The following is a 25,194-nucleotide window of genomic DNA, read 5'->3' on the forward strand; positions in this document are numbered from 1 at the left end:
TCAGTAATACTATTAAAATTGTATTTCGGATAATTTGGCCAGTAATAATATTGAAATGGTATTTCAGATAATTCAATCAGTATTACGATTAAAGTAATATTGTAGATAATTCGATCAGCAAAAGCATTAAAATCATATTACAAATAATTCGATGAGTAATAGCATTAAAATGGTATTTCAGATAATTCGACTAGTAATAGCATTAATACAGCATTTCAGATAGTTTGATCAGCAATAGCATTAAAATAGTACTTCACATAATTCAATAAGTAATAGCATTAAAACTGTATTTCAGATAATTCGATCAGTGGTAGCACTAAAATAGTATTTCAGATAAGTTGATCAATCGGTAATAAAATTAAAACAGTACTTAAATTAATTCGATCAGTAATAGTATTAAAATTGTATTTCGGATGATTCGGCCAGTAATAGCATTAAAATTGTATCTTGGATAATTTGGCTAGTAATAACATTGAAATGGTTTTCGGATAATTCGATCAATAACAACATTAAAACAGTATTTCAGATAATTCGATGTGTAATAGCATTAAAATTATAATTCGAATAATTCGAGCAGTAATAGCATTAAAATAGTATTTTAGATAGTTCGATAAGTAATAACAAAAACTAGAATTTCAGATAATTCGATCAGTAATAGCATTAAAATTATAATTCGAATAATTCGATCAGTAATAGCATTAAAATTATATTTTGGATAGTTCCATCAGTAATAGTGTTAAAATAGTATTTCAGATAATTCGATCAACAATGGCAATAAAATAGTATTTCAGATAATTCAATGAGTAAAAGCACTGAAATTGTATTTCTGATAATTCGATCAGTAATAGCATTAAAATAGTATTTCAGATAATTCGATGAGTTATAGCATGAAAATTATTTTTCAAATAATTTGATCACTAATTGCATTAAAATAGTATTTCAGATAATTCGATCAATAATAGCAATAAAATAGTATTTCAGATAATTCGATCAGTAATACTATTAATATAGTATTTCACATAATTTGATCAGTAATAGCATTAAAATTAGTATTTCAGATAATTCGATCAGTAATAGAATTAAAAAAGTGTTTTAAATAATTCGATCAATAATAGCATTAAAATAGTATTTCAGATAATTCCATCAGTGATAGAATTAAAACAGTGTTTCAGATAATACGATCAATAATAGCATTAAAATAGTATTTCAGATAATGCAATCAGTAATAGCAATAAAATTGTATTTCAGATAATTCGATCAATAATAGCATTAAAATAGTATTTCAGATAATTCGATAGATCGTTAATAACAATATAACACTATTTCAGATAATTCGATCAGTAATGGTATTAAAATTGTATTTTGGATGATTCGGCCACTAATAACATTAAAATGGTATTTCAGATGATTCGATCAGTAATAGCATTAAAATAGTATTTCAGATAATGCAATCAGTAATAGCAATAAAATTGTATTTCAGATAATTCCATCAATAATAGCACTAAAATACTATTTCAGATAATTAAATTGGTTATAGCATTAAAATTGTATTTCATATAATTTGATTAGTAATAGCATTAGAATAATATTTCATATAATTCAATTGGTAATGACACTGAAATTGTATTTCAGATAATTCTATCTATAATAGCATAAAAATAGTATTTCAGATAATTCGATCAGTAATAGCATTAAAATAGTAGTTTATAGAATTCGATCAGAAAAAAAATTAATATTATATTTCAGATAATTCGATCAGTAATAGCATTATAACAGTATTTCAGCTAATTCGATGAATAATAGTATTAAAATTGTATTTCGGATAATTCGGCCAGTAAGAACATTGAAATGGTATTTCAACTGATTTGATTAGTGATAGCATTAAAATAGTATTTCAGATAGTTCGATAAGTAATGGCAAAAAGTAGTATTTGAGATAATTCGATCAGTAATATCATTAAAATAGTAGTTCAGATAATTCGATCAGTAATAGCATTAAAATAGTATTTAAGATAATTCAATGAGTAATTGCATTAAAATTGTATTTCTGATAATTCGGCCAATCATTGCATTAAAATAGTATTTCAGATAATTCCATCGATCGGTAATAACATTATAACAGTATTTCAAATAATTCGAACAGTAATAGTATTTAAATTTTATTTCCGATAGTTCGGCCAGTAATAACTTTGAAATGCTATTTCTGATAAGCCCCTCGTTCATTACTATTACTTACCAACTAGACAGGACTTAACAACAAAGATTTTATCTGAAATGTTAGTTGTAATATAAATTGCAGTGATGTGAAACGTCAGTAAGGTTATTTATAGCAGAGAAATAAGTATAATTGTGCTTGATTTCAGACATATTTGTCGTTTGAGCATATTCGTTGAAGTTATTCTATTAAAGCTCGAATCCGAAATTTCTTGTGTATATATGTATTACTGAAGAAGCAAGGTAGATTCGACGTGTACACTTCGACTTCTAATGGAATTTGCTTCATTCTTAATTCAAACATTCATTAGCTGGTTTTAGAAAATAGTAACATAAACATATTACAGTGTGTCAATGCACTCTTATAGGGACAACGTTATCAATCGCTTTACAATGTGTTTTAATGCTTTATGCACACCATTAGAAAACAACAACAACCAAAATACATTATTTTCTTATATAACACTGATGTTAATTAGTTTCAGAGAATCTTTTCATTTTTTTGTGCAGTTACACACGTTATCTAATATTAATTTACCTGTTATTGATATTTGTCTACAAATTTTCACTTATTATTGACTTATTATTGATGCATAACCAATCATGCCTTCCTTCTTCATTCGTTAATCACAGTTAAATATTACCATCACTATAATTATTTTATAATCTATTCCTCGCCTCATTAGAGCTTCTAGAAAGCAATAAATAACATTTGTATAAGTTTTTGTATGTGAAACTAAAAATGGATAAGCGAATTTAGTTATTTGATCCCAGTATACTTAGTTCTTTTTATGTTTCATCAGTTGATCACAGTCGTGTTCCTGAACAAAATCATCCTCCCTACTGAAACTTTACTTTCTTGGTAAACAGATATATTAAGGGTTTGTTTTTTGTCACTTTATACACTTATCTGTGAATCAGTGTTTTCGTGCAGTAGTACTGTTGGCTCAACGAACCGTCACTTGCATGTCTACGTAGGAAGTACGGTCAATTTCATATGCGATGTATAGACAAACACAAATTATGTACCGTGTGTTCACTCTAGTATTTTACTATAGCGTGAAATATACAGCGTTTAACATGGTAGAAAGCCTTGACTCTTGATGGCCGGCTCTAGAGCTCCCGCGAGACACGTGGATGGATGTGTCCATGCGTACTGCGGAGCTCGTTCTCTGCGCGAAGATGCAGCTCCTACAGTGTTAGTGGAAGGATGGTGCATGCCCCGAGCAGCTATTTCTGTTTCAGCAGAGGAGCTTTTCTATAGCGGGAAGCTTGGGTCGTAGCGCAGAATTGTGACGTTCTGGCCTGATTTACTACCCGATCTGCAGTCTTTCAGGAATGTGAACTCAAAACTGTCGTAATCTCAGTGTACACATGTGTGAAGCTTATGGTGTTGATATGGATGACCTTTAGGTCCGACGTCTTTCCTAAAATATTGTGCTCGATTTTTCTGACAAAAAAAGAACAACAACAAACAGTTTAGGAATACGTGACCCTAATACATGACCGAACTGACTGAAATCTAAATTCACTGTTATCATATTTGGAACAAAGTATCAGCTTGTCCATGAGTAAGTAATTTCCTTCCTCTGTTGATCAGTTGGACACATTTTGTTGTCTTCCACACTCGTAATAACACAGACACAGAGTGTTTAATAACATCTTTGAGTGGAGGGAAAATATTACATAAGAAACAAAAGATAAAGTATATATTTCCATATTTTGTACGTAGTACGTGGATTAATATAAATGTAAGTAGAATCATGGTGATATATATGGTATTACAAAAGATGTAATCCGTTTACTAGTAACTATCTCGCAAAGGAAAAATATATTGTAACCATTAAAATGGAAAGTACAAATGTATGAAAGTGACTTTAATGTCGTTGGAATATTTGTTAGAATCAAACTTCGAAGTCATGTTCCGTTAAAGTAAACCTTCTTCGAATAAAAACTTATAGCAAGTTTGAGTTTCTACTGAAATACAGTCTTAAAGAAGTTTTTATTGTTGCTCATCTAGCAAAAACTATCTCTGACCAAGAGCTAATGATCTAGTTTATAAAGGAACATACAATTTGAAACATTCATTGTAATAAGTTTAACGTCAAATGGTATTGTTTACACATACGAAATAAGCGGTTAGACCCCATCACTACTCTTTGACTTTTGTTGTATGGCGTTAGCAACTGAAAATCTGAACTCATTACGTGTATCGTGTAGTAATTATTACTACTCTGAATATACTATATATTAATTACAAGGCTAACTTTAACACCATTATTATTGGCTTGTTAACGCTGTGCCCTATTCAAATCTAGAAAAGTATGCAGTTTTATCATATTTTTGAACATAAAATCAGATGAATCGGCTAAAAAGACGGTTAGACAGAAGGTTTAATTTTATTGTACATTATCAAACACATTATTCGACGGTTCACAACTAAACGTGGAGAAGGTAATGATTAGGCTTAAACGGTTTCCTGTATCTGTTAAACTCAATGGTTTTCTGTATCTGTTAAACTCTGTGCAAAGTGGCTTTCTTATTTAGCTGTTATCGAATAAATATTGGACACCTCAAAAGTTGGTAAATTTATATTACGTTGATGTTTATATTTTCTGAAGTTTTAGCAGTAGGCTGGGTATATTGGATAATGTTGGTAAATTTATATTACGTTGATGTTTATATTTTCTGAAGTTTTAGCAGTAGGCTGGGTATATTGGATAATGTTGGTAAGTTTATATTACGTTGATGTTTATATTCTCTGAAGTTTTAGCAGTAGGCTGGGTATATTGGATAATGTTGGTAAATTTATATTACGTTGATGTTTATATTTTCTGAAGTTTTAGCAGTAGGCTGGGTATATTGGATAATGTTAACTAATCTTGGTATGTTTATGTGTGGTTACAATTTTCGTAAAAAAGGAGAAGCAATATTCTTAGTAGAACTATGAACGTCAGTGATCATGATATGAGAAAAATAACAGCATTAGAGAATTTTTAATCCTTATAGAATATATTAAAGAGTGTTTATATGAGCATCAGGATACACCCCGATCTTTCAAAGTGCAACTACGTGAAGTTAACAGGCAGGTGGCGCGGAATGTTCTGGCTAACATCTTTGAGAAAGTTAAAAAATGCGGCGGTGGATAAGACAAGGATATTCTTGCTAGGAGCATAAGTGGTAAAAATGTGCACCATCGTAAGTGTAGAAAGTATGAACATTTAGCTATTCTGAGTAGGCTGGCTTGAATACAGTGCTGACCGAGAAACGTTGCAGAGAGATAGACATATAGATTCGATTGGACCTCTGTTCATGCGAACGAAAGGAAACTACACTATACAGAAACAGGTTAAACTGAGATTAAATCATAAATAAAATGCTTTAAAGTAATGTTCGTATAATTTGAGCACTGAACTTTTTTTTGTATATATACAGAAATAGATGTAGTGCAAAATAAACAGGTAACATCCTGGTACTGAGAATTTCGTGTCAACATGCTGTTATTTCTCTATACGTGAGTTTTAGGCTTATAGATAGATGTGTTTATATTTTATATGCACAGCAAAAGATGCATGTATATACGTATACGGAAGAGAAAAATACTCTGTTAGAAGTGTTAGACCCGTTTATTATTTACTGGAAAATCTCACATTAAACTGGAATATTTTTTTAACAAATAAATTGAATGCGACATTGAGCTCTCTGCAACTAAGATTTTATCTAATGACGGTTTTTGTTTCGCTTAGGAAGTCAGGATAAGTGGGGGAAGTAGACATATGTTAACTTATAATCTGATATTTCTATTTCTTTAAGATTTCTCATTAAATATCACTAAAAAAAGAAGAAGCAGGAAGGGTGTTGTGAAAAGAAAGTTTAAATTTAGGCTTTTCATAAGTTTATAATGCGAACATCGTCTACAGTTTAACCACATATTAAATTCTTGTAGGTTCAGAGTTAGATAAAACTCAGATATTTGTGAAAAAATATGGCAACTTGTTATGGAGTCCCCAAACCTAAAATATCTTTACACAAATTAAATACTATTATATTAAATAAATTCTTAGACGGATAAAATATATTTTAAGAAAACTTAAATAATTGTTCAAGACATAAAATATTATAACTCTAATATAAACATCTTGAACTTGTTGTTAAATTCCCAAATAGATAAAAAAATAGATCTCAAGAACATTGTCAGTAGAATTTATTCGTATTACAAGTTTCAGCGTGAATATAAGTTTTGTTTGTTTGTTGTTGAACACAAAAGTACAGTGGTCTATTTGTTCTGTATCCGCCACGGTTATCGAAACTTGGTTTTTAGTATTATAATCCTACAAACATGCCATTTGGCTACTTGGTTGGGCGAACATAAGAAACTCAGGTGTACACCCTTGTGCAAATAAATTGAAACAAGATGGAAAATTATGACTTTTTTCAATTTTTTGCGTTTTATTTCTGAGAATCCAAAAATTACTCACAAATTAATTCATGGCATGACTGCCTTTATTTTTCAGAAGATCATTAATCCACTTTGGCATCGAGTCCACGAGTTTACTAATTTTTGGAACGCGGTACCACACCTCAATTATGGCCTCAATTAGTTTATCTTTCGTGGTACAGTCTTTTCCCCGCAGTCTTTCTTTACAAGTCGCCCAAAGATTTTCAATAGGATTTAAGTCCGGAGAGTTTCCAGGCCAGTCCAGCACCTTTATTCGCGTTGTAGTCATAAAATTCTTCAGAAGTTTCGATGTGTGGCACGGAGCCAGATCTTGCTGAAAAATGCCAGATCCATCTGGAAATCTTTTTGTCAATTCTGGAACGACTCCTTTCTGCAAAACTTCGATGTACTGTGGTCCTCGCATCATACCTTCTACGATATGTAAGCCTCCGACGCCATAGTAGCTGAAAAAGCCCCAAAACATCTTCTTCAAGGGATGTTTTAGGAACTGATTGATGTGAGATTCTCGAAGTTTCTCACCTGGAGATCTGCGAACATGCAGACTTCTTTGACCCTGTACGAAGAAATGAGTCTCGTCAGTGAATAACACTTTCCTCCATTGTTCTTGCATCCAGTTCTTGTATTTCAGACCCCATTGTTACTGTTCTTTTCTTCATTAAGTTGGTAAGAAGTTGTTTTTTGATTGGGCTCCTTGCCCTTCTAACGCAATTTCGAATGACGTAATATTCCTCAAAATTTCGTCATATATCCCAAAAATAGATCGACCGTACTGCAAAACACAACTAATGACGCCGTCTGTGTGAAAAAATGACTATTAAAGGAAATCAGCGGGTCCAGCGAGCCTACACCGGCCGCCATGCTGAAAATATTGTAAAATGATCATTTGTTTCAATTAATTTGCATAAGGGTGTATTTGCATTTACAACATTGGATTGATCAATTCTTTTAAGTATGTTTGTTTTTTGTTAATGATTAAAAACTTTTACGCATGAACTAATCAATTTGTTTGTAAACTGACTTTACTTCATATTATGCAAAAATAAATACTATGAAGTGAAACCTGGTTTTCATTTAATACAATAAGACTATGAAAACAAAGTGCTCTAGTTTGTTTGTTTTTTATTCACAGAATACCTAAAAATAAGAAAGACCGTTAGTTACCGAGCTCATGACTATACAACGGTTTATCTGTACTGTGGCAATTAAAGGGATGGAAACTCCGAATTTTAGAATTATAAAGTTTCGAGTTTACCTCTGAGCGATTGGAGGACCGTAGAAGAAAATAATTACATGAAATATTTAAATTACTTCCTCCTCCCCCAAAAGAAATGACGTGTTTTACATAAATTTACAACTTTTGCTTTGTGAGACAACATAATACAGATTTATTACGTCAGATTAGTTTTTAGTCTATTGTGCCAATGAGAAGTATATTTACCACGCAGAAGACCACTACAGATGATAAAAATGTTGCTTTTTTATGTTCATTGCTCCAGTATTGCAATACTGGGAAATAAAGTGATTTACTCATTAATATTTAAAGTATAATATCATGTCTATCCATTCAACATGCATGCTAGATGAGGTAAAGCGGAAGGTCTTGAGTTAATGATTGTATATGTGTTGCTATTGGCCAACGTTATAGGATCATAAAGCAAGCGTAGATTTTGGAAGCATGGACCCAGTTCTATTTCTAATTAGCTCATGCATGATTAATTCGTAATTGCATCCAGCGATAGAAATTCAAATACGAGTCCGTGTGTGTCCCTGTAACATTCTGAGTATAGATATTTGTAAACTTATGAAGTTATTTAAACAGGAAACACCCGGAATGTGGATCCGCGGGTTCAAGACTCACGTCCCGTTTTTGCATAATTGCTCTCTGGACTACGGAGCCGTGGATGAGGTTCGATAGTATCAACCCGACAATTAGCAGGCGTTGATATTGACTAGCTTTCTTCCTCTAGTCTGTTTCTTCGAAACTAGAGATAGGTAGCGCAGATAGTCTCTATGTAACTATGCATTAACTTCTGAAACAAACAAACAAATGTTAAAATACACGTTGACTCATATTCCATATTTCATTAAAAAAATACAGAAGTGATTGATCAGATGTCTGATCTTCTTTCAGTTGGCCCCAAGTTTGTTCATTTTAAGCTTTGTTATACCAACATATTGAACACTGTAACATGGAAACAGTAGACATTATAATATATTATCATTACTGAGGTAGTTGACTTTCACCTGAATTTCTGTGTTTCGAGGTTTTTATTTATATACTAGTAGAGACCCGAAAAATACTTGCGATTAAGTTAGTATCATATTTGTAGTAGCAATATTTTAGTAACAGGATTTCTAAAGTGACACAAAAGGTTCTAATCACGGACGCAGAAATTTATATGTCCACTTGTCCTAGGCCTAACATTAGTTTAGCCTTTATTAAGTATAGCCTATATTCGATAAAGTGATAAATTAACAATGCAGTTTGTGTACGTTTTTTGCTTCAGTTTAATCAGTGTTAAACTTATAATGAGGCCAAGTGGTTAAAACGCTCGACTCGTAATCTGAGGTTCGCTGGCTCTAATCCCTGTCACAACAAACATGCTCACCATATCAGCCAAAGGGGCATTATAATGTGACGGTCAATCTCACTTTTCGTTGGTAAAAGAGTAGCCCAAAAGTTGGCGGTGGGTGGTAATGACTAGCTGTCTTCCCTCTAGTCTTACACTGCTAAATTAGGAACGGCTAGCAAGCTTTGAGCGAATTTGAAAATAACGAACAAACAAACTTATAATGATATCATACTAGCTAACGTTAGGCCTTTTTAAAAACATTGATGAGCTTTCAATATGTTGCCTACTAAAGTATATTTACATATACCTTTTGTTTACATTCCTTAAAATGCGCGCCCATGTGCATTTAGATAGCAAGTTGCACGCTCATTTTCATGACAGACAAAAACGGAGTATTATTATAATAGAGAATATATATGCGGTCATCCCATAAGTAGTGTCGTTTTAACACTAAGATTTAATAGGGGAAAAAAATAACTCAAATAACAACTTTAATCAATTATGTCTTTTCCCATTACTTTCAATAACAGTCTGCCAATGTTTCAGAGGATTTTCAATACCACGCTTATAAAAATCAAGTGGTTTTGAGACAAAAAATGTACAAAGGCTATTTTCTAACTCATCCATGGAAGTAAACTGCTTTCATTCAGATGATGTTGCAAGCTTCTGAAAAGATGGTAATCTAAAGAAGCAAGATAAGGAGAATAAAAAGAATAGGGAAGTTTCTCCCAGCATACTGTTCAATCTGTGTGGAAGTGATCCTAGCGGTGTGAGGACTTGCGTTGTTATGATGGAAAACAACTCCTTTCTGATTCACCAAAACGAACTTCTTTTTTTTATTGAGTGTAGTGTTGAGTCGATCCAGTTGCTGACAGTATCTCTCAGCAGTGACTGTCTGGTTTGGTTGACAGTATCTCTCAGCAGTGACTGTCTGGTTTGGTTGTAAGAACTCAAAATGTATTACACCACCTTTTATCTCACCAAACACTAAGGAAAACCTTTTTAGAGTGCAGGTTCGCTTTTGACTGTGGTGTAGCTGGTTCTTTTGCACTAACCCACTGTCGGCGGCGCTTAACATTTTGATAGTGTACCCATCTTTCATCTTCAGTCACTAGGTGGTTCAAAAACTGTGATTGAAGAGATGTGTAGGTGTCTACTCGTTCTCTCAGATTATCAGCTGACAACTCATGTGGTATCCATTTTCTCAACTTTGAAGCTCTACCAAGCTGTTGCAATTCTCGATGGACAGTGGAAGGAGATGACTTGAGTTTCTGGGCTCGGTCTTCAACAGTCACAGCACAAGTCTCCTCAAGTGTTGTTAGAAGTAGGTCATTATCAATTTCAAGAGGGCGCACAGTGCGAACTGCATCTGTCAAACTGCAGTCACCAGTTCTAAACTTATTGAGCCATCTTTGACATTTCTTCGCATTCAAAATGTCATTGCTGTACACCTCTTGAATGCTTCGCGTAGCATCGATATCATTTTTCCCTATTCTGAACTCGTAAAACATTATTTGTCTTATGAGATTCTCTGATACTTCTGTGATAATTTAGGCTTCTAAAATAAATGGAACAACAAACTAGTAAAGAAACGAACTGGTTTAATGGTATCAAGTCATCCCGTATAACTTATATGACTTTTAGAATAACTTCATTTAGCCAAGATATATGCATTTAAATTTATCCTATCTCAAGAAAACGACATTGCTTATAAGATGACCAGATATATATGTGTGTATAGGTGTATATTATAACCATTATTTTATTTTTTATCCTTTTATGTTTATCTTTTTCTTATTCTTATTTTAACTTGGGAGAGGGATCACCTTCCCACAACTGTCTGCAGGCAGTGAAGGGGTGATATAGATGTGGGACATTGTGGGCTTGAGCACCCACATCTCGCTCTCCGAATTTCTAAACTTCTTATGTAAGACTAACGAATTGGAAGTTAAGACACTAATGGCGTTTCCCCACCGCAATGTGGGTTCTACTTCCACAGTCACCTCCAAAATCTGGGATACATTTTATAATCCCACATTATAACTTGTACCCTGGGATATTTTCAATTAGTGCAGCGTTTTTGTTTAATTTATTTTTGTTTCAGTTTGTTTTTGGTAATAATAAACTAATATAGTTAGTCAGAGGTTTGGAGTTGCTGTTTTTTACGCAGTCGTTCCTTGTGATTTTGCTTATTTAACTTCATTAAAATGTATTCGCTTTCACTAAAATATATATGTGTATATGCATTATTTCTTTTGTATGCTGCCAGACGACTCTGCCACGTCTAAGTACTAAATTACCAGTGAATCTTCATAAAACTATATACAAATTTGTACAGCCATTTATACGGTTTTGTCAGCTCTTAAGTAATTTGTCTAGCAAATTATAAGAGACCTACAAATCCAATAATCTCTTTATGGGAGAAGAAATTGAAAAATATTAAAAATATCAAAGTAAAATAAAGTAATCATAGACGAATAGGTAAAATAGATAATTATCATATAGCAACTTTGCTGTTTCACGTGATTAAGTTTCAGTTTAATAAATAGAGAGTAAGAGTAAAAGGTTAATTTTAATACGTTTGACCAGTAAAATATTCGATAAGACAAAGTGTAGTTTGTTCTCCTAAACGTAAAGCTACACAATGGACTACCTGCACTGCGTCCATAGCACTAAAGTCCGAAAGCTCACAACTGAACTATACAGAGAAAACTAAGGGAAGGGTAACAAAAAAAAATCAATACACCTGCAGACATATTAAGCATGTGATAGTGTGCAATATGAAACTCGTATTTCTTGTATAAACTGTTATCATATCTCGCTCTAAACAAAAAGGTACCAAATGGAAGCTAGAGTGACCATCACCATTAATACATCCATTACTGAGACGAAGAAGATCTACTGGTATAAAACTGAAAGTAGAGGGTCTAAAATGAAGATTTCGATACGGTATAGGTTAAACCTTAGGGTGTAAAACGTCTTAATTGACGAAGCATCACATTTATGGTAATATATATGTAACATTACACCGAAGTAAAACGGGCAATATTTTAAGTTACGTCATTCTTTCCTGGATCAATGGCGGCTACCAGTAAATACAATATATATAATAGCATTTTAACTACATTATATTTGTTATTTTCTTCTACTGACAAGTTCTTTCGCTCAATACATCATGTTCTCAGTCCGGCCGGGTTACAACAAAGTCTTGGCTGAAGCAATATTTAGGTTTATGCAGCGGCATACAGCAAATAAACAGAAAAGTAAGATGACACAATCCGCGCTACATCTCAGAGAAATGGGATCATCAGAAGTTGATGCTTGGCTCTGACGCTCTGCCTCTCTATAGCAGAGATGACGTAATCCGCACTACATTTCTGAAAAGGGCTCACCAGAAGTGGATTCATAACATTTCTTTGGATCTCTTCCTCCCTATAGAAAGGATGACGTAATGCACTCTACAGCTCAGAAAAAAGGTTCACCAGAATGGACTATCTAACCAGTCAGCACTGCTGTTCTTTTCTATTCGGTCACACAAGTAGACACACTAATACGTATTCATATAGCTTGATCGCTCGGGCTGTATATTTTGATAAATGAAACTGTGTTATTTACAAAAGCATTTATCTGAAAACCGGAAGTAATTCCAAGTCAATTACACAGACAAGACGCTTTTATACATTTTGTGTTTTTCCTCTGTGTTCATTCAGTGAAATTATTACTATATTAATATAAATGCAAATTGTCTCTCTACCTAATTAACACATTTCATAATTTTGAGTAAGATTTCTGTCATTTTTCCTTGTATTTTGTTGCAACTTAACTTTTATTTTTTGATGCAGAATAATGTAATGTTCTGTTTAAATAAACATTTCATTCTGTTGATGAAAGAACTAATACTTGATTTACTGCAGTAGAAACTGACATTTTATGACCACTTAAATTATGCCTCGGTATGTAAAGTATTGATGTCTTCCTATCTCCCTCTATCTATACTTTGCACTAAACTAATAATTAAGGCATTAATCGTATAATTTTGTTCTAATGCAGTATTGTATGATACGCAACGCATTAGTCATTCAATTAATAAACGTGTTGCACTGTATGTACTACTTCCTTGCCTTACAAACGCCTGTAAATATCTTGCGAGCACCATTGTTTAGGCCTAGTCTAATGAGGGTGTAATACTGCTAAGGGATTGTCGATTTCGTGTGTATGGTTCTGTCATTACGGTCGATATCTGAACGACTAGCTGCTAGGCTTCTAGATCCCTTAAGCTACCAGCATGAAGGAACGTGCGTGAAGAACGGTAGCAGTAGAGCAGGCTCTGACTTAACAAATTTAAAACACCGACTTTTGTCTCTGTGGGTGGTTGTTTTCTCCTTCATTTACAAAAATGATTAAAAGACGACTTATAATGCTTCCATTTAACGAGAGATGATTAGAGAGACTTATGCACACACACATATGTAAACAAAAGACTAGACATGCACACTGGCTGGTATCTTAATGGATTTTCAAACGGACAGGGCTAATACTTTTTTCCTGAATTATTTAAACCAGATTGTGACATGAGTTGAGCAAAATAACACCTGAATTATTTAAACCAAATTGTGTTATGAGTTTCACACATTACTACCTGAATTATTTAAACCAGATTGTGACATGCGTTTTACACAATACCACCGTTATATGATAAACATTTATCAAATAAGCACACACTAGTATATAAAAGCTACTTTGTGTGGGTGGGTGTGGGTTCGACTGAACAGAAGGCTATACACAAATGCGACAGGTGAAATTTTTATCAAAGGTAAAATGGTATTTGAAATTCTGCTATCATGTCCGTTTAATTGATCAAATATTTGAAAATGTTGGAAAATATTACAGTTTTTTTGTGTTTTTAAGTTTTCTCTGACTTCAGTAAATGTAACATCTCTGATCAGCTCATAGGTGTCATTTGAAGTTCACAAACGATGGTCATCTGTACCATCAATCTATCTTAAATGCTATTTATTTTGAAAACCGGGAAAAACAACTGATAAGTAGAATAAAACTTATGGTGCGGCTTGTATGATTGTAATAATCGCATTTAATTGTCAGCACCGTGACATTCAAGCGAGGTATGTATCTAAAGTATGAAAAGGATTTCAGATTCTGCACTTTAAAATTAAGTTCCAAGAAAATAGGAAATATGTATATATATATATATATTTCAGCTTCTGTATGAATGAAACAATAAGTTAACTGCTTATATTTCAATTAAACGTACTGAAATCTCAAAATAAACAACAACTGATAAATATTTGTTCTGTTTAACTGACAGGAAAGATTTCTGGTTAAAAGCATTTTGTCAACTAATTTGTTATATATTTATTTACAATGACCATAGGTTAGCATTTCTGAAAATAAAATGCAGAAAAAAATATGCGTTGTTTTACAGACGCTTCCGACCAGTTCCAAAGAAAATTATCTTCGAACAAGTTGGCTTATACTACCATACATATTCGCTGTCAATAAACTAAATAGGTTATAATAATCGTATAATACTGTATACATTATAAGAATCTGGCGTGTATACATATTAATTATTAGTAAAAGTAATAAGTTATGTATCAGGCATACAGACATTAAGATCAGATAATCTTCCAAGTCTCTTAGAAGTATTCTAAAGAAAGGTACATGAAACATCGTATACAGATTTTAAGACGTACAGTTGTCTGTGACTCAAGTCTTCGGACGAAAGTAGATAGCCCCTGTAAATATGTTTTCTTTGCTAGAACGACGCATGTAATGCAAAGAAAGAAGCGACTTTATGGTATGCTGTCTAATATACTTTATTTTTGATTTATTCTAAGTTTCTAAATATATGAGTGTAAAAACTGGAAAAATATAATCGTACTTAGAAATATATATACATATACGCGTACGATAAATTAAAACCAATAAATGTGGGGGGGAGACTGCCTTGAAAAAATACACCAGTAGTTAATACTAACCTTCCAATGAGGATATTGAGGGTATTAAAATGAAAGTTACTTACCTTAACAGGGTTTATCTACCTTTAGATCAGCGATAAATTTACAGACGTACAACAGAAAATCCAGGGATCGATTCACCGCGATGGACATAGCGTATAGCCAAATGTTGCTTTGTATTTCTACAAACTAGCAACTACAAATATATATATTAACTCTGTATAAGCTCTGTAAAAGTAACAACCAATGTTTGTTTATTACCATTTTAGAGAGCAAAGACTTTTTCATGTGAATATTGCTTGTGTTTTCTGTCACTGCTAAAAACTCTAATAATGTTTAGGAACTGGCTTTAATATAGTGTGAATATATTTCTTAAATTATGCTACTCTATAACTATCCAAGGTAGAAAAATATACATTCAGAGGACAGGATAAGCGTTCTAATATTTTATTTAGAAGAAACAGATGACGTATCAACAAATTATTTTTCTATTTGCAATTGATCATGTAAAATATTCCGTCTAAATTATTATAAAGATCTTCCGAGAAACCTCGTGCATCTAGAAGACATAATAAACGATTTCTTTATTCAAAGTTTCTTTGAACTTTGATGGAATGACGATTTTCTCGAGACACATTTCGTTTTCTGAAACAAACTTTGAGGGAATTACAAATTTTTCTCTAAAATAAATTTCAAAGTAGCCTAAACAATGTGAAATAATAATAATAATAAAATACGCATTTTTACCATCAAAATGTTAGATGGGGTAGTTTTTTAGTTAATTAAAAACTACACATTCCTAAGATGTACATTTGATTACATGGAAGTGTTTAGAAGGTTTTTCTTATGGAGAGTTGTACTTTCAAGGGTTTGACTTAAACTTCTGAATCTATAATGCTGCTTTCTTTTCAATGTTGATGTTATTTAGTCATCAACGCTTGACAGGTTTCGTGTCTTTTCAAATGCTGCTAGCTAATTATATATCTGTATGAATACCTACAGCATTTATCTTCACTGGTTGAATAGAGAGCTTTTGTAACTGCTGGTCATAATCGTGCTTCACATTTTACGCTGCCACTGCCTTGTATGTTATGACACACGTCCACATGCTGAGTGTGATGACGTCAATGGCGCCCTGACAACTACTTTCTTATATATTTGGCTCCGTTAAGACTACGAAACCTGTTATTTATACTGTGCAATACATTTTTCTTATTTTCAACGTTAAAGGAGAAAGTACTATTATCTTGGACGATTTGTTTGTTTGTTTTAGGGTAAAGATGCACAGTAAATTATCTGTTGTGTCTCCGCTGCATGGATCGAACTCCAAATTGTATCGTATATTTTGAAGAGTTTATACTCAAAACGTTACAGTTTTCTTCTTACAATAGGTAAATAAACCTAATAATTAAGGTCTTACAAACTAAGCCCAAATGTAATTTTAATAACTAAAGTAACCCCAAAATAACCAATGTAGCCTATACATTGAACCTTTAGCTTTAAAAAAAATACATTTATTACACTGATATCTGTTTATACACCAAGATGCTTGTGGAAGAATGACTTTGTTGGTTACAGGATACTTAAAAGCATACGAGTAACATAAAAGTAAACTAAATCATATCAATAACCATTTAACCCCATCAATTAAAGCTGGGATCTTATCTATATTGTCATATAGAAAGTGAATTACTTCACCCAATATTTTAATATAAAACTCTTGAAACCGATTATTGTAACAGGCAAAAAGATATGTGGTATGGACATCAACGGTGTCGATCAGTGTAAAAATATGTCGGTCGTTTGAGGGTAAATGGTTTCATTTCAATACTTTCAGTATGTTTTAATGCTGAATAAATAAAGAATTTTTAAAACGTTTCACATTTGTTCTAAGTTTGAAATAATTGCAACAAATATTAAACTTGCTATAGAATAGAAGGTCACTGTTTCTTTACGTTATTAAACTTGCTATAGAATAGAAGGTTACTGTTTCTTTACGTTATTAAACTTGCTATAGAATAGAAGGTCACTGTTTCTTTACGTTATTAAACTTGCTATAGAATAGAAGGTCACTGTTTCTTTACGTTATTAAACTTGCTATAGAATAGAAGGTTACTGTTTCTTTACGTTATTAAACTTGCTATAGAATAGAAGGTTACTGTTTCTTTACGTTATTAAACTTGCTATAGAATAGAAGGTTACTGTTTCTTTACGTTATTAAACTTGCTATAGAATAGAAGGTTACTGTTTCTTTACGTTATTAAACTTGCTATAGAATAGAAGGTCACTGTTTCTTTACGTTATTAAACTTGCTATAGAATAGAAGGTTACTGTTTCTTTACGTTATTAAACTTGCTATAGAATAGAAGGTCACTGTTTCTTTACGTTATCAAACTTGCTATAGAATAGAAGGTCACTGTTTCTTTACGTTATTAAACTTGCTATAGAATAGAAGGTCACTGTTTCTTTACGTTATTAAACTTGCTATAGAATAGAAGGTCACTGTTTCTTTACGTTATTAAACTTGCTATAGAATAGAAGGTTACTGTTTCTTTACGTTATTAAACTTGCTATAGAATAGAAGGTTACTGTTTCTTTACGTTATTAAACTTGCTATAGAATAGAAGGTCACTGTTTCTTTACGTTATTAAACTTGCTATAGAATAGAAGGTTACTGTTTCTTTACGTTATTAAACTTGCTATAGAATAGAAGGTCACTGTTTCTTTACGTTATTAAACTTGCTATAAAATAGAAGGTCACTGTTTCTTTACGTTAGAAGGTTACTGTTTCTTTACATTAGAATTTTGAGCTACGATATCTTCGAAAACATTCGTTAATTAATATTTTAACAGATAATACAAGCTGCTATGCTATCAGATGAATACGTAAGAATGGAATTTAATTGTATTGGATCTATTTTTTAAAAGTATTACTGTAAGATTTATGAAGAGTTATAGAAACTGTATATGTAGCTCATTACATAAGCATGTAGTTGCTCATAAAGTGATTTGAGATAAACGTTGATGTTTAGGTCTGTTCAATCAGTATACTGAGCTGATGTCCAGAAATAGGTAAGTGTAGCTATCATCCTTATACATTATATATGGTTTACCAATGACATTGTAGGGGGCAAGTCATCAGTATGATCATTTGTACAATAACTACAATAGAAACATTATCCTCTTCCCATATTATTGAAAAACAACTGATAAAGTAGCGAATTTACGTATCTTTAACGCAATTTTATGGAATAACACACACTAACATACACACTTCAAAAGTTCAAGTTTAATTTATGTCACGTGAAAAGAATTTTTAAATAATTATTATTTTTTGTTTTACATGTCAGAAATAAATAAGTTCAATAAAACTAGCGAGCCGGAAGTAGTAAAGTAGATAAATCTTGTGTCCAGAGTTAGCTGTGCTCTGAATATCAGTAACATTACTCTTGTAACTTACTGCAAACAAACTTATACATAAGTACAACTGTTTATGGGCATAAGTTTTTGTGAAGTCTGTTTTGAATTCTGCTTTATGTATTTTATTCATTAAAATATCATTGAACAAGAAAATACATAGACCTTTTGTTAAATTATATTCTTCATTATTTTGGTCGTTGAGACCGAATCAGGCGGATTGAGGATATTCCTGTTTTTGGTATTCAAGTTAGAACTAAAACACATACCTTGATAAAGAGCCCAATCTTTTAATCTAAAAAAAATCTCCTTTTACTGCCAAATAAAATGACTTCTCACTAGTGTCACTAGACTATGTTCGTTTTGCAGAGAATAATTTGATTATTATTGTGGATGGGGTTAGGAAGTTTACTTTCTCATAGTTTGCAAACTAGTGAGAATTCAGCTACCCTAATGGGCAGTTCAGAGTTAGCCCACCAAATATATCTCCTTGATTCCCAGACTGGTTGGTTAAAAAACAAACAAACAGTAAACAAAAAATTAATAGATTTTGAAAATAAATTTACGTGTTGTTGTTGTATAATCTATTTCAGTTTATATATATATCCATATGTGTATGTATATAATACATATATTAATTAAATCGTCATTTTTGATATTTCCAGTTTATATGCCTAGATTTGGTAGCTAAAATAAGCCATAATAATTACAAGCATATACAATTATAAATAACAGAGACTGTTCCAAGTTAGGGTGCTTTACCTAGAGGGCACCTGAGTAACATTTTTATAGTAGTAGAACATGCCCATTTATTTTGAGATACAATACGGTTTGAAGACAATAATGCTAGTAACTTATTTCGATGATGTTAGAGTGCTGTGTGTGTGTGTAATTATACTACTGATTATAACGAAGTTGGATCCCGGTAACTAGAAATCACGTGGATAGCATTCTTTCTTGTTTATGAATACTTCATATCCTTAAACTTAACTCTTTCACTTATTCTAGTAGGTACAATATCGGGTGCTTAAATTAGAAGACACACACATACATATGTATATATAAATAGATTAAATATATACATAGATAGATAGTGTGCAGTACATGATATTCGGTATGGACCTTACTGGTAGAGCACTCGACTTATAATCTGAGGGTCGCGGGTTCGAATCCCCGTCACACCAAACATGCTCCCCTTTCAGCCGTGTTGGGCGTTATAAAGTGACGGTCAATCTCACTATTCATTGATAAAAGAGTAGCCCAAGAGTTGGTGGTGGTGGGTGTTGATGACTAGCTGCCTTGTTTTACACTGCTACATTAGGGACGGCTAGTGCAAATAGCCCTCAAGTAGCTTTGCGCAAAATTCAAAACAAACCAAAACTTACTAGTAGGGAACTGTGTAAAACTCAACATGATGCGCGGTATGAACATCTTCATAAATATCTACAGACACACGCAAATTTACCAACGATAAGATAAAGTCCATTCACTTTCAGCTTTAAATCTAGTCAGTTTAACTATACAATAAAATTCGGTTTACTTATAGAACTGCAAAACTGGCGCATTTCCAGATATTTTTACAACGCTGTGTAACTACAGTTACAGAATATGAATAACGATTAGACTTCACTCCGTACCCAACATCGTGAAATGTAATAAACACTCATCTTATAAAATGTTCGAACTACTGCTTCGACCGAATTGAAAATGTACATAAATGACAAGATGTGAGAAATATTTTTATAGATATAAAAAGTATTTTTAAGCTTAAATTTAATGAAGTAATATGTTCGAAAATTAAAAAAAACGAAAAAGATAAATAAATAAATTTCTTCACTCGTGACGTCTTAGATAAGGAAACCTCAAACCTCCAAATTAATTATAACTTGGGATTAATTTTATTTGTTACAGATACGAACTTTCGTATGCATATGGTTTTAAAGATTATAACATTAAGCCTTTATTGTTTCTTTTACACTTGGTTTGCCACAAGTTAAAAACAAATAAAATAAATGACAAATTTTGCGTCGCGGATAGTGGGTTGATTGCCATGTGAAATAATTATTACACTGATTTATACTTTTCAAAAAGTTATAAATATATATAATATAAGCTTCTCATTCAGCCTACTAATTAAGCTACGAATTCAATTCAATTATAGTTAAAATTACAGACTTCGATCTATTTTTAAAGATTTGACGTTATGGTGTCAAAAATTAATATATTTTCAGCCACAATTATCCTTAATATATTAGTACAGTTTGAACGAAATCGCCACAAGTTACTTTTGGATTCGGTAAGATTAACAATCAGAATATGTAAATACTGAAACATAAAATTAGTTGTTAAAACCCTTTTACTGAAATTTTGGTACATAACATTTCACATTATATAGTATAATAAGAAACTTTAATAGCTACAATAACATTAATTTAAATTATTTTTTTTAGCACATAAACATACCCCCGTGGCTAAAATTCAGGATTAATCCCTGCCGTGGACACAGCACATATACCCTGTTATGCATTTTTGTGTATTATCCCCTCTTGTAATTTTGATCTGCAGTTTTATGGTTAATTATGCATAGAGTAATGAAATAGAAACCCTGGAAAATCGAATGACATTCATGATGTCACTAAACTCTCCCTATATATATTACTCGTTCGATTACAGCACCATTTCCAGTTTGTCCCTGAAGAAGAAAGGTCACCTCTCGAAAGTGCTCGGGATATAGGGTTTTTATTTCATTTCTATCAATACCTCTTAACCTATGTGTTTTTTTCCAACATGATGTATTCATAGAGTAAGATAGAAGTAGAATATGAGTGCAGCCGAGTGTGTTATGTTTATATCGTGTAGTATGTTGAATTACGTGAAACACTTAAGCTATGGAAACTCAGCTTTTACTATTTCGAAAAGCACCTGAGATTTGTGTATAAACTTTAAGATTGAAAAGCGGCAGCTATACTTAGAGAAATGTGTAAGAATACATTCGGTACGAACAAATATCAGTGATTTGCTGGCGCATGTTGCAATCGTGCGCTGTGCACGTCAGAGTGATGCAGGGACGGTGCATGGCATCATTTAATGTATACTATAAATAGCACGCGCTTTATAGTGTAGTGATGTTTTGTTCTGTACTTTAGAGAGAAATACCTTACAAAGGTATATTTTTCAGTCATTTTTTTAAAAGGATTCCAGACGCTAGTTGATTATACTTGTTTGAAATTTGTTGGTTATACTTTTGTTTTGTTTTTATCTTCTTTCTCTGTATCCTATCTACTCAGTTGTAAGTAAAACAATGAATAAACCAAACCTTAATTTGAAGAAGTGAAAAAAAACATTTTGTTCGCAATGCTTGGGGGGGGGATTTAAGCCCTCCCCTTAGTCTTAGAAAAAAATCATAGTTGGATTGTTTAACACTTATTCCTGATCTACAACGTTTGAAACAAAGAGAAATACGTTTATTTGTTTTATTATTTGTTCAGTAACTATTATAATATACAAGGAGGATATTTATATCTTAGTTTCAGTCTTTCAACTACGAGTGCTATTTGTTTGAGGTACAAACCTAAACTACACGCGTAAAGGTAATAGAGACGTAGGTAATGACCTTTTATTTTACATATTTCTATACAGAACTCAGTTAATTTAGACTTATTTTCAGTAAATTATGTTTTATATATATTTTTGATAATGATATTTAAACATAACTTGAAAGAAGAAATGTACTTTTGTCTTCTTGTTTAAAATTCATCTCTAGAAGTAATTATCATACAAATTTATCCTGTCGTCATCTCAGTTATATACTTAGAACTGGTTTAGCAAAACACAACTCTTATTCTAGTATATTATTTATCATGAACCACGATATTGGTTCATAATAGGGTTCGCCGAAGAATTTTACAAACAAATCTAATAGAACATACAGGCAAAAACCATCTTAAAAAGTAGACTTGTTCTCGAAACAGCACTCAATACGTTCTGTCTTAATAGCTAAAGCTGCTGAAGTATTTATAGTAGGAAGAAAGATTATTTTCCAATTGTTAAACAATATTCAAAATTCATCCATTTCGTCTTCTTCTTATTATTGTTACTCATGTAATTCTTATATCAAAAGCCTACAGAAAAAACAGCTATTGAAATTTTATTCAAGCCTGGGTATACCTATTAAAAGGACTCCTACATAGGTCATAGGACAATTTTTGTATTGATTCTTGAAAGAGAAGGAGAGATCTTATCATTTTTTATAGCTACTGGTCACATTTCTCTTCGAAGCCATTCAAACGTCGAAGCCTATATAGTAACAGCTGCTCAGTGTATTGCACCAAAATCTATGCACAACTACTGAACAAACTCCTGAGAAGATTGTAAGGCTATTTCTAAGTTTACCCTTGAAAGTTAAGATTTCCACCATTTAAAATTTTATAAGTGTTTCATCACTAAAATACGCTCTTCGAAGCCATTTAAGCATCGTTATACTAGTAAGAAATGCTTTGTTTTATAAGAGTTAGAAATGTTTTGTTTTATTAGAGTAGATAACGTGTATGTTTATAACAATGTCACCAACCTTTTATTATCGCTTATAGTTTTACAAGCCGCTACAGAAGAAAAAGGTTTTCAATATTTTACTGAAATCTGGACAATAGTAATAAATGCAGTATTGAGTGTGTCATATGATAGTTTTAAATTCAATTCGAGTACTTCATGTTTTCGTATTGAAGAATTTTTCTAAATCTTTCATTTTTCGCGAACGTGTTTTTAATACTCGTTACTTAGAAAATGCCATGTTGAGGATTCATCCTTTCTCGAATTTGCTGTTCTTCATTGTTCCTTAACTTCACTGTTGTACTTTGTTTCTACGTGGTTTTCTGCGGTTATTTCAGTCAGGTTTCTAACAATAGTTGATTACCATAGTAGATTTCTCTACTCTTGTAAGTGGTGATTTATTTTACTGATTTTGTTATTTCGTTTGTTAACCGCGTGTTTGTACAAAACCTCAGGCAGAAAACCACCTAACTAAGTAAATAATGGGTGGGTGGAGGTTGGGGGAAAGAGACAATGCAGCAATAAACCTTTGAAAAACATGTAACTTTCAAGTGAATGCAGATGTATGTATATAGCTTAAGGTTTATTATCCATAAATTGACATAAAAACATAAGAAGACATTTTTCAATTTTCTTATATTTCCAAGACAACAACTAGGGACTCTAAAAAAATAAACAAACTTGGCTGGACTCTACTAAATTTAACAGCTACACTGGTTCGCGTGACGAACTGTATACCCGAGGTTCTGTGAGTTGCGACTTGTTATCAGTCAAAGTATTGTTTGTTTGTTTGTTTTAATTTCGTCCCTAATTTAGGAGTGTACGACTAGAGGGAAGGCAGCTAGTCATCACCATTCACCGCCAACTCTTGGGCTCCTCTTTTACCAACGAATAGTAAGAATTACCGTCACATCATAACGCTCCCACGGATGGGAGAGCAAGCATGTGTGGTGCGACCGGGATGCGAACCCGCGATCCTCGGATTAGGAGTCGAACGCCTTAACACGTTTGGCTATGCCAGGCCCAGTCAAAGTAGCTCAAGAGTTAACGGTTAATGATGTTAACCAAATCCTTTTCCTATAGTCCGCAACTTTAAAATTATTGACGGCTAGAACAGATAGCTCTCTTTTAGCTTTATGTGAAATTCAATAAGAAAACGCATCAGAATATATTTTATGTAATAAAAATGAAATTAATAAACTAAGATAAATTTATAAATATAATATTGACTTTTAAAATAATAAGTATTTAAATCTATAATATAAATGTAATGTTATTACTTCTCAACTATATTAGTATTCGTGACGATGCGCATGGAAAAACAATTACAAATATTCCTGCTAGACTGACTTTTCTTCCTCTTTTATACACAGAGTTGGAAAATAGCAAACATTGAGTCAAAAATAACTAAAGCCATAAAGCACTTCACAAAGTGATGCGAATGTTAAACATTTTCAATACTTTACCATTAACATAAGACTGGCTAACTAAATGAAAGGTCCGGATATGGCCTAGTGGAAAGCATCTCAGGGTGGTCAATCTATAGGTTCATAAATCGCGCCTCCATTGCTGCAAAAATCGCGCTTCAAGCTTTGAACTGTTGGTATGTGTTATAAAAATGACAATAAAATCTAACTATTTAATTGAATCAGCAAAGAGTTTGTAATGGAAGCCGTTGAAAAGCTGCCTTCGATTAGTTCATGATTTCCAAAATTAGAATGTATAGCGACGACAGTCCTTGTATAACTTTGCTCAAGTATCAGAAACAAAATTAAATGAAAAAAGAACTTAATAATCGTAAAACGACTGCTATACTACCGCAATAAAAACAACAACTTCGAGCTGACGTTACTCTCTGGTTAAACTGCATACAGGAAAACAGCGAAATATGGGCGTTTGATTTTATAGGAAACAGTTGGAGATACCTTATTTACACGTTCACACTAATATTACATTTTTTAAAGTTTAGGCCTATCCCATTAGTGCTAGCCTAGTGAAACATTACC

At 32.4% G+C, this 25,194-nt stretch overlaps 2 protein-coding genes across 7 annotated transcripts in view; one reads left to right on the forward strand and one right to left on the reverse strand.

Moving 5' to 3' along the window:
- Positions 1–25,194, forward strand: part of LOC143230707 (glucose transporter type 1-like) — a 320,532-nt gene that overhangs the window by 64,663 nt on the left and 230,675 nt on the right. For 2 of the 6 annotated variants that reach the window (XM_076464725.1, XM_076464723.1), the window contains exon 1: positions 3,431–3,784. The exons of the other annotated variants lie outside the window; for them this stretch is intronic. The gene's annotated coding sequence lies outside the window, so the exon portion shown is untranslated. Of the gene's footprint in view, positions 1–3,430; positions 3,785–25,194 lie in introns of those variants that run through there. 6 annotated transcript variants of the gene reach the window in all.
- Positions 10,223–10,756, reverse strand: LOC143228546 (histone-lysine N-methyltransferase SETMAR-like). Its single transcript, XM_076459790.1, has one exon. The coding sequence runs from the start codon at positions 10,754–10,756 to the stop codon at positions 10,223–10,225; it is 534 nt and encodes a 177-aa protein (XP_076315905.1).

The sequence above is a fragment of the Tachypleus tridentatus genome, chromosome 10 (genome assembly GCF_004210375.1).
Source record: "Tachypleus tridentatus isolate NWPU-2018 chromosome 10, ASM421037v1, whole genome shotgun sequence".
Lineage (NCBI taxonomy): Eukaryota > Metazoa > Arthropoda > Merostomata > Xiphosura > Limulidae > Tachypleus > Tachypleus tridentatus.